The sequence below is a fragment of the Zonotrichia leucophrys genome, chromosome 2 (genome assembly GCF_028769735.1).
Source record: "Zonotrichia leucophrys gambelii isolate GWCS_2022_RI chromosome 2, RI_Zleu_2.0, whole genome shotgun sequence".
Lineage (NCBI taxonomy): Eukaryota > Metazoa > Chordata > Aves > Passeriformes > Passerellidae > Zonotrichia > Zonotrichia leucophrys.
In genome coordinates, this window is record NC_088171.1 from 57,875,888 (window position 1) to 57,889,955 (window position 14,068).

Below are 14,068 nucleotides of genomic sequence, written 5' to 3' on the forward strand. Positions count from 1 at the left end.
ACTCCCAACAATAGACAATGCTGGATGGCTCTGTCTGCCACACTTTCTCAACCCAAAGGGACCCCTTCTCCCTTGAAGGATCCCCTTCCCCGCACACCTGGCAATGACATGAGGTGGTCTAGAATAACCTCTGGGTACTGGCCATGCTCCCTCAAGCATACTGAAAAAAATAACCCTGTCCTGGCCAGAACCAGGACACCTATGCTGACAAATGTGAACTTTCTTTAAGGCAAACATCCTCAAGGTCTTCCAAGTAACAATTCAGACACAGTAGATGGCACCCTTAACAGCAGCATCTGCAGTAATTTCTGCTTCTGCAAGGTTGCTGTGTACCATTTTCAAGAGTCTTGATAATGCTAGGGATATACAAATCCTAGCAGGGAAACCCCCAATCTCATCCTTACACAGAAAAGTTAAGCTTTGCATAGCAGGTGCCAGATATCCAGGAAGTTAAAGAGGGCTTCCAAGCTCACTCCTCTCCTGCAACTTCACTGGAGGAGTCCTGAATTTGTTTGGGGTAAAAGGTCATACCTTTCATTGCTGGGCTTAACAAAACACCACCTGAATGTGACTGTAATGGTATATTTATAGCCAGGTACTACCTTTAAGGATGACATAATACTGCAACACTGAAATCACACCATAACAACTGTACTACCTTCACTTGACAGTTTTTGCCATTCACAATACTTCTCAACAAAATATGAAATTGTGGCAATCACTGAAGCAAGTGGTTTTTTAAGCACATATTGGTGTACACAATGCATGTAGTTGCTTGGTCCATAATTACTTATAAATTTGGTTTACCCCAATGAACACAGATTATTTTCCAGGATTCTAGTTTGCCTGACATCCATGAGGATTCTAGTTTGCCTGACATCCATGAGTAATTTGCCATTAACCTCCAGTGATTCAAGACTCCATCAACTACAGTAGCGGATCAGATCTATTACTGACATGCTGGTGTGAATTCAGGACCAACTTTGATTTAACCATGACATTTAGAATGTATTCTTATTTTAATATATTTATGTATGTATATAAAATGTATATATGTACATTTATGTATGTGTATAAATTTTAAAAACCCCAAAGGAAAACAATGTGATTAGAATCCCAACAAAAAATCCAAAATGCATTTCATCCTTTTTGAGACCATTTATCAAACTGTATATTTTTTTAATAAAAATTGTCAATTGTCATTTCATAATTTGAATACTCCAAAAGAAACAATTAAAACTAAGTAATCAGACACCTACTATTTGAAATTACTGCAAACTCAGTCTAGATTATTCCTTACACTTCATTCTGCACTCAGATCAATGTCTAGGAGTTCCCTATTCAAACACTCTTTCCAGATTTTAATAACAATTTTTCTCAAGTACTTAAGGAATAATTTCTCACCAATTCAAGAGGCTACTTGATGGATGTGGCAAACAGAGAGGTTTAACAGAATAAAGATAGTACCATGACATAAAAATGGTTTCTTGCACAGTCTATCATTCATCTGAAAACATCCTTCAGAAAAGTTTTCTGCAAACCAATAAAATCTCAGTTTCAAAGGGATCTTGGGCTGTCACCTAATCCAGTCTCCTACTGGAAGCAGGATTACATGAAAACTATCATGAAAACAGACTCTGTTAAGAAAGACATGCTTCAAAACTCTTTGAGAAGAAAACCTGACAAAACATTAAGCTGACAGACAGTAATCAACTAAAAGGCATTTTTCCCAATGTTTATTGGGAATAAACCACACAACATGCATTATTCATACTTACCTTGCAGAAACATCAGTAAAGTGCATATATGATGATATGACTACACCTATCCTTCCTTTTCCTCCCTGTATTAGGAAAAAGGGAATCATAACTTATGTATTACATTATTTGGCATTATTATATTTAAGACCCATACTAAATACAATTTCAAGGCAAGAGATTCAGAGTCCTTTCTCATGTACTCTGGGTTGATGGAAAGGTGGAAATAATGGGTAGCAACTTATCTGTCAATGTAAGCTGGCTGACAAATGACATAAAAAACACTAAGTAGGATTTCTATGTGCATGCCTGTCAAATCTTACCAATTAAGAGGAATCAACTGGGAAAAAAGAAAAAAAATTATATGAACTACTCTAATTTTGTATATTTTTTTTAGTGATCATTCACAACAAGACTAGACAATGCTGCAATTCCCAGGATGAAATGCAATAAAATACCTATTTTAGAAAGAATAAACCCTTCTGGCATGTTTTCACATTTTTACCTCCTCAACACCTGAGATTTATAGTAACTGATTTTCTTTGGATAATTTCAAAAATGTTCTAAAGTATTTCTAAATAATTTACATGACAAACACAGTAAAATTTAACATGCAGTAATTCTCACAGATTTCAAAATATTTTCAGTCTCTCAGCTGATAGTAGGTGGCTGTAACTATCTCTATGGCTGGAAACCTATATTAGCAAAAGGCATTAATCAAAAACATGCATTACCAATTTGTATATGACTGTGTATACCTAGAAATACTTTGCTCCCTTTTGTGCCAAGTATGGGCGTTTTCCTGGCTGCATTCCTGCAACTAGTAAGATTTCAAGTGCTTCATACAATAACATTCGGCCTGAAAGAATTTGGGACTGGAGACTACACAAATCGGATTTGAAGTTTCCATCCCATTATCACCATCATTTTGTTTAGAATAACATCTGCCAGTGAAACAGAGATAGGTTTGCATCAAGTGTCATGAACGCAGCTACCAATCCAGTTCTGAATTCATTTTATCCAAATTTAACTAAGGTTTTTCTTTATTTTTGTTTATTGCGAGCAAGCAGGACGAAGCAACACAGCACGCTGGTAGCTTTACTCTAAGGCACTGCAATGATGCTGCCAATCAAAACCTTTCAAAAAAATCCAGAAGGTCCTTAATGACCTCATTTCCTACAACCACATACAGTCTAAAGAGATGATGTGTGATACAGTACCTATCTTTTTCCAGCAACAAAATTAATGAGTGTCACAGAACATGGAGAGTTTTCCATCAAGTAGGAAAAACCTCAAGCTTCTAAATACATTTACAGAAGTAACAGTGATCTCTGAAGGGTGAAGTAACATCGGTTCATGCTATACCTGCAGCAAGGGCTAGGACATAAGTCATAAAAAAGAAATCTTTAACAAGCATGGAAGATCAATGGATTTAAGCTTATTTACATCAACAGAACATCTGGCACACTGTTGTCAACACTGAAAACAGATTAACATTTTATTTTTTTACACAAGAAGAGTAAAGGACAATTTTTTTGAAAATTAATACAAAGTCATCCACAGCACTTACTCTGCAATGGATCACCACCACGTGTTGAGGATCATTGTCCAGCCAGGACTCCATAGCCTTACAGATGGTGCACAGCTTATCAAGAAGTGGAGCATGGAAATCAGGCCATCCCACATCCATAATCTGCAATTAAACAAGTAACATTTACGAGAGACACCTTGACTCCAGTATCACATACTAAAATCTGGATTCAAATAAATGTCATGGTTGAAAGTCTTCACAACTTTTCCCATCACAGATAATCATGCAATTCAATTGTCTTGATGCTTACAGGTCTCTAAAGGGGAAGAGGGAATTTGTGTTTTTTTAAGATACTAGTACTTTCATAAAAACAAATAAACAAAAAATTTCCTCCTCCCCCTCCTCACCCCATCCCAATCTCACCAACCATTTAGAAGTGACAATGTTGTGGTGTGTTTTTAGCTTCCGGGTCCCTTTCTCAGGTGTGCCAATATTCCCTTCTCCCTTCCCCCTCGCCCCTTGCTGAGTGTGCCCTGTCAATCAGGCTAACATACCAGCAAGGCGTCATGTGGTTGGTCGATTTCAAAGGACGCTCCTCAGGCCTGGGGGACCTTGGCCCGTATAGGTGTCCCTAGTCCCTTGAGACCCTGCCCCTTTCACCTGGTTGGTAGCTCACCTGTCCCCTCCCCTTCCCCTGTCCCCGAGCTTAAAAGGTTAATCAGACCATGCGGCCTCCATTCTGGTTGGAGCAGTTGCCCCGGTTCAGACCTCTGTAACCATGGAATAAACATCTGGATATAACCCTCCAGCAGAATCCTCTCCTTTTTCTCTTCACCATCGCCAGAAGCTCTCTCTCCTGAGGTAAACAGAGTTCCTGACAAGCCTGGACTCGTTCAGTGCCCTGCTGCAATCTCCAGCAGCCAAGGTATCTCTGGGGTAAAGCACCACAGAAGCCGCCTTTGGCCCAGCAGCGAGGGTCAGAACTGGCCCAGGCACCATCTAACTGGTAATATTGGGATTAATATTCCAATAAATTGGCGTCCCTGGGAGGGCAAAGCGACTCCGCAGCCCGAGAATGGACTCGCAGTACCTCAGAAAAGCTTTTGGCAGCTGTGCATCCAGCTAGAAGGGCTTTGGTTGCATCGCCCTCAGCTAGAGACTTTGGGAATATTCCCAGAAAAAGTTTCGTGGACTGTTCGGCGCCTCTGGAAAGCCCAGCTTCTGTTTGGTGAGCAGATTTTCCAGAGGAAGAAGAGGGTAGCCTCTCTTGCCCAGAGAGAGGTCCTTTTCCGGTGAAGAAACCTGCCTGTACCCACCAACCAACAGCTTCCATTTCACGTGAGTATCTCTGCTTTCGGTAGAGCAGAAGCTCAAAAACAGACTCTGCTGTGAGTTCTGTTCCTTTTTGCCTTTGCATTTTTGGCTGCGCAGCCCCACAGACGGGAATTCATTGCATTCTAGGCTTTTAGCTTCCTGCCGCGTGTTTCACTGTCTTTTGGAATTCGCGCCGGAGCGGGATCGCTCTCTGCCCTCCCCCCCCGGCTCGGCAGCGTGCTCAGCTCTCTACACGTGTTAGGAGACTCTCTCTCTTTCTCTGTGCGGGGGAGGGGGGGGCTCTCGGCTCTCTGCTCCGCGGAGGACTCTCTTTCTCTCTCTGTGTGGGGGAGGGGGGGGGCTCTCTTTCCACGTGGCCGGGGGATCTCTCTCGGTGCGGGGTTGGGAGTGCTCTTTGCACACACGGTGCGGCGGGGGGGCCCCGGTTTTGGCTTGCCACGTGGAGTGGCTGCTCTCTCTGCTCCGCTGGGGGGCTGCATTCCACGGCAGGAGAGGCTTTGTTTCTGCCTGGGTTCGGCAGGGCGTGCCCTGCTGCTGCTGCCCGGGAATTTTAAAAGCAGTATATACAGCTGCATTGTGAAGCTTTTGTCTGCTCGTTATCGCTTTCTATCTGTGGTTTTTTTTAGAAATTGGTAGCTGATTTTAGCTTTGTTTTTGGTCAGGCGGGATTAAGTACTTTGCTTTTTACATCTAACATGGGTTCCAAACTTAGCATCGTACAAAAAGGAGAGGATTCTGCTGGAGGGTTATATCCAGATGTTTATTCCATGGTTACAGAGGTCTGAACCGGGGCAACTGCTCCAACCAGAATGGAGGCTGCATGGTCTGATTAACCTTTTAAGCTCGGGGACAGGGGAAGGGGAGGGGACAGGTGAGCTACCAACCAGGTGAAAGGGGCAGGGTCTCAAGGGACTAGGGACACCTATACGGGCCAATGTTCCCCAGGCCTGAGGAGCATCCTTTGAAATCGACCAACCACATGATGCCTTGCTGGTATGTTAGCCTGATTGACAGGGCACACTCAGCAAGGGGCGAGGGGGAAGGGAGAAGGGAATATTGGCACACCTGAGAAAGGGACCCGGAAGCTAAAAACACACCACAACATGACAACATTTCTGAAGGTCTTGATTTTTTACATTATTTTTCATTTAGAATTTCTGGTATTTTATACCAGTAAATTCAAACAGAATTAGAGCAAATAATGATTTTTGATGGCTTTAATTTTATTTTTAATTTATTTCCTTCATGTGCAACATGATTAAACATGAAAAAATTTTGTTCAGATTTTCTATTCACTATATAATACAGTTTACTAAGTCTATTTTTATTATATGCATAGTTAGTAACAAAACATATGCAATACATACATATTATCCGTTCAACATATGCCTAATATTAAAAAATTCATCCTTCATGATCAATAAAGCATGCAAAAAGTTGAATTTGAGAGAGGTACTTTCCTCAGGTAGCTTATCTCTGTAAATCTACTGCTGTAAATACACATCTGGGCCGCTCTATCTGGCCTTATAACAGATGCTGAAGCGTACCTGCACACCATTTCTTACAAAAAACAAACACATCAATTAGTGAGAAGGAACAAGAGTCAGATGTCAATCATTATGAAATTCTTTATTACTCTATTGTGCAGAAAAGCAACTACTCAAAGATAGTACAAAAGGGAAGTCCTTATCTGAATCAAGTTCACTAGCTTCAGCTGACTGTACATTACAGTATACAACTCCAGTATCCTGTGACTGCACAAAAAAACTATGCTTGAAGTAAAATTTGTATCACCCAATAGAAGTTTTTCAGAAGTCACAACAGGCTTATGGTCCTAAGAAAATAACAAGAATAGCTGTGTAAAACACAGAACTAACAGACACAAAACAGAACTTGAGAAAAAATAAACAGGGATGCATGTGGGATGTTTTAGTATCTTTCAAAACAACTTCTCTTACTCTGTATATCAACACTTGCATAGCTTCAGGGTTTATCAGGCCATTTAAGTTGTATTTAACACTAGTAAGCTATGTTACTGAAGACAGTCATTACCTTTGGGTTAAGCTTGCCAAGGTCATACCTCTTTTCAGACAGGTTTAATACCTGTTCAAAAAGAAAGAAAAAAATATTAACCATCAAGAGTATATAATTTAAGTGGTAAATAGATGCATTAGAAACATAAAAATTACCAGAAACTACAATGATATGGCTTAGCATTTGACATTAGGTAGCACTAATGTATTTTAGATATTCAGGTATTTTACAATGTAACTAAAGTTAAACTTAAATGCACATTTTGAAAAAAGACAATTAAAATTCTACTACATCTTATTTATTTCACATGGCTTTGAGTCAGAGGTATACTGAGAGACCTGGCTACCATGAAATATAATGATGACCATAAGAATTAACAATAAGTCTGAGAGGGTGGTACACCGTTAAATATTTGAATTTGCATTCCTGACAAGTATTGGTCTGTCAAAACTTTGCAGGGAAGATATGACATACCTATTTAATTATAACTTAGACTGTGAGGTTTTCCAACTCTTCTGTTAACCCACTAAATAGCAAGTTACCCTCTACTTACTGTTTAATAAGGAGTAAATGAAAAGACAGACTGCAAAATGAACAAAAGAAAGCAGTGTATAAAAGAATAACTGACTCTTTCATTAGAAAGTGCCTTAAATTAGTATCAATCAATAACAAAAAGTTGAAATACCATTACTCAAGAACTGAAACAATGCTAATGAGGCAGATTCTCCTTCACAGCATGGCTATTTTACATGCCAAGTTATGTACAGATTGCATAATCATTGAAAAAATCTCATTAATTACACTGAGAGAAAGGAATAAATAGGTCACAAACATGAGAAAGAGTAAATATGAGGCAAGTCCCTTATATAGTTTAGTACTACCCAAGGACAATTTAAGAATCCTTTTCTAAAGTGCAACACTCTTCTAAAGTATTACCCTTTTGCATTAACCAGCACTCTCATCAGCTGTCTAAGCAAAGAAGCCAAAAACTGAACAGGTTAAAGCAACTATCATGACTGTACTTATCCTTCCTGAAATGCCAATAGTAAAACAGGAATTAAATGAACATTGTCTTCTATAAATAACACAAATTTTTTTGTAATTTTCTATTAGCTTTCCTAGTTGGAAAACAAAGTAACAGAGGTGTAGTTCTCAATACTGAATTCTTAAAATGAGTGCTAACGCTATATTAAGAAATCAATTACCTAAAATTTTCCACAGAAAAAGAAGGGGTATTTGACAAAAACTTTTTTATTCATCTTTCTTATTGTATTTATATTTAAGAACAATTAAGAATTCCTGTGTCAGGATACAGTCGTGCTCATGATGGGTATTTGTAACTGCTGGGTCAGACACCAAACTCAAAGACGCTGTTGTACCCAAGTCCCCATCAAGCTACAGTGATCACATCGAGATACTCCAGGAATTCTAACAGCACAGAACAGAAACCAGAAGGTTCAGGAACCAACATTTCACATACAACAAAGCAGGACATCATAGAAGCCTTTGAAGAGAAATATATGGTATAAATAGATGCCATTGTGTGTTGGTTTTGGCTGGGGTAGAGTTAATTTTCTTCACAGTACCCCATATGGGGCTGTGTTTTGGATTTTTATTGAAAATGGTGTTGATAAAACAGGGATGTTTTCATTATTGTTGAGCAGTGCTTACACAGTGTCAAGGGCTTTTTTTTTTCCAAGAAATTTTTTTCTTTCCAAGAGCCTTCATACCACCCCACCAGTCAGTGGGCTGGGGATGCATAAGAAGCTGGGAAAGGACAGAGCCAAGACAAGCGATCTCAACAGACCAAAGGGATTTTCTATACCATATAACATGCTCAGCATATAAGCCAAAGGAAGGACGGAGCAGTGACATTCAGAGTGGTGGTGTTTGGCTTCCCAAGTCATCATTTTGGCTTATGAAGCCTGGCTGTCCTGAGGATGGTTGAACATCTGCCTGCCCAAAGAAAGCAATTAATAATTCCTTGTCTTGCTTTGCTCATATGTAAAACTTTTATTTAACCTGTTAAACTCATCCTATGTATTTTCTCACTTTTACTCTACTGATTCTCTCCCCCATTCCACTGGTGAGAAAGCAAGGGGGCAGCTGTGCAGGGCTAAATTACTGGTTGGGATTAAACCATAACACAGTGGAAGATTAACTGCGTCCCTTTTGGTCCCTCTTTTGCATATCCTAGGTCTACTTACTTATATTTTGGTACAAGAAAGAGGAGCATTAACTTCAGTTTCTAATTTTCATCTGTTGGAAAAGTCATGTTTCTTCTGGGAACCAAAGCCTACAGGGAATATGGTTTTTTAGGACATCAAAGCAGAGAAAAAATTCACTGTAAGCTATCAACAGACTTTAATCTCTGGTTTCAGACTGTCAAAGTATAATCCTCTACTGTTAAAAAAAATTAGATACTTAGGGTTTTTTTTTAATATTCTTCATACTGAACAGGAATCAAGCAGGAAACAATGAGTTCACTCCCTTCACTGTAGTGAAAGGAAAACAACTAGAAAAAAATGCTGTAGTATATGTTCTGTTATCTGAGACCTTGACCCAATAGAAGAGTAGAATTGTTCCTATCAACTTCAGCAGGATTGCTGAGTTGTATACCATCTCATGGAGGTTTTGGGGTTTTTTCTTTGCTGATTCACATGTGCCTCTTGAGCAGGCTGAAGAAGTGTTCAAAACATGAGAAACAAAAGGTAGTTTAAAAACAAGCTCTCTGAATCTACAACCTGGCTGTGCTTTGTCAGGTTATTTTACAAATTTGTAGAAACCTGTGGTGGTTTGACCAGGAAGAAGTGGGAATTCTGGGAGGCTGTGGTCAAACCAATGGATGCTCGGAGTTTGATATTGGCACCTGGTGTGACCAGTGCAGTTTGGACACACCTCCGAGAATAAACAGGGGTTAAAAAGCAGAGTTTCGGCCCTGAGAGGTCTCTTGGGACGTCGAGGCGAAGAGGTCAGATCTCCCTCCCCTGTCCAGCCGCTGATGCTGGGCGGGGGAGGTGCAGCCATGCGGTAGGCCCGGGGCCTGGACAGAGATGGGGGTGAGAAGGCCCTTGAGGATGGAAGGGTGGAGGAGCCCCAAGAGACAGCCATCGGGCAGCCATTCCCCCCCCAGGAGGGAGAGAGAGGGAGAGTCAGTGTCTGAATGTGACAGCAGCCGGCCCAGGAGGAGAAAGGGGGGGGAAGGGTGCAGCCCGGCCGGCTGCAGCAGCAGCGCGTGTGGGAGTATCGGAGTCCTGGGACAGACAGAGACTGAAATTTTTAACCCTTTCTTACATGATTGGGGCCTTGCAAAAATGCTGATCCTCCTCGGAGCTGAATAAGAAGGGAGATAGGAGATGAGATGAGACAAGGACCTGGCCCGAAGGATTGTGGAGATGACTGAGTGGGGAGAGATAATTGGAGTGGCCTTTTGGCTGGACTTTTCTTGTGTGGCCATGGACTCAGTTTGTTCCTGTGACACAGAGACTGCACTTGGGGGGGAAGCAGTGCCTCGGAACCAGGAGGGTTCATCGTGGGGACCCCTCGGCCCCAGGGGGTTGGAAAAATATGGGGGGGACAGATGTCCCAAAACAGAGACTGTGCCTTTTTGGAGTGAGACAAGGCATCCTTAAAAGACAGCCCTAGAAGCAGCTCTGGTCCATGCACAGTGGTGAGAGCACTGAGCATGGAAGGAAGACGTCACAAGCGGCAAAAGGACTTTTTTTCCGGGCGGTGCCGAGTGACATTGGAAGCACACGAGGTTTCAGCATGTTTCCAGGGGAAGCCTATGGAACAAGGACTCCTCTCCTCTTCATGGACTGAAGTTTGAGTGTACTAAAGGGTGGTGCCAGGCTGGGCAGTTGGCGATTTGGGAGAATGTATCGGATTGGGAAATTCTGGTGGTGGGGAGGAGGAAAGTGTTTTTTTGTAAGGTTTTCAATTTTTTTTCTTTTCCTTATAGTTTTTTTTCCTATTTTCCTGTAGTTTAGGTAATAAAGTGTTCTTTATGTTTAAACTGGAGCCTGTTTTGCTTATTCCTGGTCACATCTCACAGCAGACCCCAGGGAGAGGGTGTTTTCATGGGGGCACTGGCTCTGTGCCAGGCTCAAACCATGACAAAACACATTTGGAGTAGATGGCATAAAGCCTTCTTTTTATCAAGACAGCTGATTTCCAAAGTACCCATTAGAAAATAAATTAATAAATAGAACAGAACTAAAACAAAAAATAAAAAAATCCCAACTTTGCAGGAGAAACTGACTACAATCCCTTTCAGAGGCAGAGACTACAATCCTTCTGAGACACTAAACCAGGCTTACCATATATCAGATTTTTGTAATACAGTCAAGCATTAAGTGAGATTAAGAGTAGTGGAGAGACTACAAGCTTACACTGTTATTGCATGGAAATGGCCAGAGAACAGGTGAATTTGAACCTATAAAGCTTTACACACCTTCACACTATTACTATCATGTGCCTTATAAGCTACCAGTGCCTGATGGAAGGGAAGCCAAGGGCAGCAAGGCAGCATGCTGAGGACTTCAGTCCACATCACAAGCTCAGTCTGGTTTATAATGCACCTACAGCATCTCAGTTTGTGAGAAGAGGATAATGTGTTTAAATCATGAGTACAATCCCTCCAGCAACTAATTTCTACTGTGAATGGAGTTCATGTTCCTGAAGTCATGCATTTAATTCTAACAATTAAAAAGACAGTACAAGGAAAAAAGTAAATAAAATATTGGCCTTGTTCCAAATTAACCCTCACAGAACAAGCTGAGACAATACATGCCATGGCAGTAGCCAGTAAATAGCACAGGAGATTAACAGCTTTTTGTCAACATTAAAAAAAAATCTGCAGAGAAAGCTCACTATATATTTGTTAGATTTCCTATAGAAAATTAAATGGCATGAAAAATGCACCTAAACAAATTAATGAGGAAGAGCTGGACAGAATACAGCAACAGCAACCCTACTTTTAAATGTTGCCTTCACAAGTGAAGACATGACAGTGACAGACTATCAGATACCCACTTGAGAACCCAGATGTAGCTCACTGCTACAAACAAAGGTCACACTCCTCATTGCAGGGTATCTTTTAAGAGCATGCTTTGGACAATGAAAACAGTCAGCGAAATTATTCTTCAGCATTTGACTACGTGTTATCACCACACCAACAGAGAGACTGCAATGCCCCAGCAAAAAAAGTGTTTTCAATATCTAGCCGCTTAAAAAACTACTGAAAATCTTGAACTTGGCTTACAAGGCTGTAAAGATGGCCCAAAGAGTGAGTTTTAGTTTATAAATGTTTATGTGGACATAAAGTAGTCTTCCTGCATGACAAAGATGTGTCACAAATGGCTGATCTTTCACATACCAAGTAATTATCACCATGTTTGGATTTGAGCATTTGTGTTACTTCTTGTAGATTGTGGAGGTATGTTTCCTCAGAACAGCCCGCAGGGAATGATACAGCAATAATCCGCTCTGTGATGTAAGTGAGGTCAAGTTCAGAGCCTTCCTCCATAATGTGATCCAAGTCTGCACTTCTGGAAGAAATTAGATGTGGCAGTTTAGAGCACTGTAGCCAAGAAGAAACATGGCATATTAATGAGAGGAAATTGCAACTTAGACTCCTACAGCCAAGCATCAGATGTTTCCAATAATTTCATTACAGTTACAACTCACTAAATGCCTACAGAGTAGGCATTTATTAACTGAATACTCAAAGTATTCAGTTCAGAACACAAATGGAGTTCTTCACCAGAATTCTTCACATTAAAACTGTAGTGAAAAAATCTCTGCAACCAATAATGTGGAAAATTAATACAATCAATTTGACAAATACTAGCACAACAAATTTGTTAGTCAAATAGAAATGTATAGGTACTTCTGTCTGTACACATCTCTCTGTAGAATTCTGCAAATGCTTTACAAATTGGAAGTTTGACCAGCAATCTGCAAAACACTGCAGATCTTGAAGGCTGCTCTGAGTAAAACTGAAGTGAATCTAAAACTAGTCCCCAAAATACAACAGACATGAATGTAATTAAAATAATTTCACTGGTTAGTATACAAATACTTCTCTTTCTTTTCCTGGTGATGGAACTTTAACACAACTCTGTCCTTCTTAATAAAATATCAGAAGATCAGTTCAGTAAATATGTCTAGTTGTTTTCTCATGTAGGCATTGTAAAAATGGAACTTGCATACCAGATCATATCTTGCAGAAGACTGAACTCACAGAAAACCACAAATAACAAAGCCTAAGCCCATCACCACAGCACATAATGCTGCTACATAAATTTGAAAGAAATACTTGCCGTGATACTTTGTCACAACTGAAAGATGAGTTCTTCAAAACACTGCTGGAATTCTGGAACAAAGAAAGCAGAAAAATCAATCCAGAACCTTAACTTGCTGTCACTGATGTCAATGTTTCTACCTTTTTTCCTCATTTATGATTTGAAAGACTGTAACAATAAGAGGATACAAGAGGATCATTGCCCTATGTTTTGAATGCAAACACTGTGGTTATGCCCAAATTTTGTCTAACTTTCTATTACTTCTTCCATCTCACCACTGCCAGAAAAGTCTTTTGAGACATTTTTAGTGCTCTTCTTGGCATTAAGATTAGAGAAAACATAGCGGGCTTTGAGAAAATGCAAATTGAATTTTTGTATAAACCTGCAAAAGAAGTTCCTCTCCACTGATTTTCTTATGACAATATTGAAATATATACTTATGTATCAGACTCCTGAGAATTTATTCCTGAGAATGTGTAGTAGTTTACTTTTGTAGTTCCATTTCTTCAGTAATAGTAGGAATGAAAAAGTGTAAAAATATACTCCCACACGAACCATAGTAATAGTATTTGTCTCACCTAATTGTAGTGGTCTTAGATTTAAGCTCCAGCGTTATTGTCATCCAAGCTCTGTATGTAACAGAGAGAAAGAGATATCTGGAGGGGGCAGTATCTCTTCCTTCTAGGACAGGTTTAAAAAGAAAAAAACTCTACAAAAAGACCGCTACTGATATACTAACATTAAATAAAAATAAATAATATTATTCAATTTACATTTAGCCGTTTCTATATATACTTTTTTAGCTTGTGTATATTTTATTTTATGTATTTTTAATTAATGTGTTTTGTATATTTTTAAATTTAGCACTTAGATACAGATATATTTTGATACAGAAAAACAAAAGTTCAATTTAGTATCATGTATCAGTAAATCAATAAGAGAAAGAGTACTCCCTGCTCTGAATTCATGCTTAATATACAGACACATGCACATAAAAGCTTATTTATCAAGAGTTAGGGCTCAAAAACTGATAAATTTTATCAATTTTGGCTATACACAAGTATTCCCAAACCAAATAAACTGTGTTTGAATGGAAGATGTCTTAG

At 39.7% G+C, this 14,068-nt stretch overlaps 1 protein-coding gene across 8 annotated transcripts in view; it reads right to left on the reverse strand.

The window, feature by feature from the left end:
* Positions 1 to 14,068, reverse strand: part of TNS3 (tensin 3) — a 200,000-nt gene that overhangs the window by 114,362 nt on the left and 71,570 nt on the right. For all 8 annotated transcript variants that reach the window (XM_064705080.1, XM_064705079.1, XM_064705077.1 and 5 more), the window contains 5 exons: positions 12,981 to 13,033; positions 12,035 to 12,206; positions 6,676 to 6,726; positions 3,328 to 3,450; positions 1,779 to 1,843 (listed from right to left, as the gene is read on the reverse strand). In XM_064705080.1, the coding sequence (XP_064561150.1) occupies positions 1,779 to 1,843; positions 3,328 to 3,450; positions 6,676 to 6,726; positions 12,035 to 12,184 (389 nt within the window). In that variant the 5' untranslated portion in view covers positions 12,185 to 12,206; positions 12,981 to 13,033. The remainder of the gene's footprint in view (positions 1 to 1,778; positions 1,844 to 3,327; positions 3,451 to 6,675; positions 6,727 to 12,034; positions 12,207 to 12,980; positions 13,034 to 14,068) is intronic.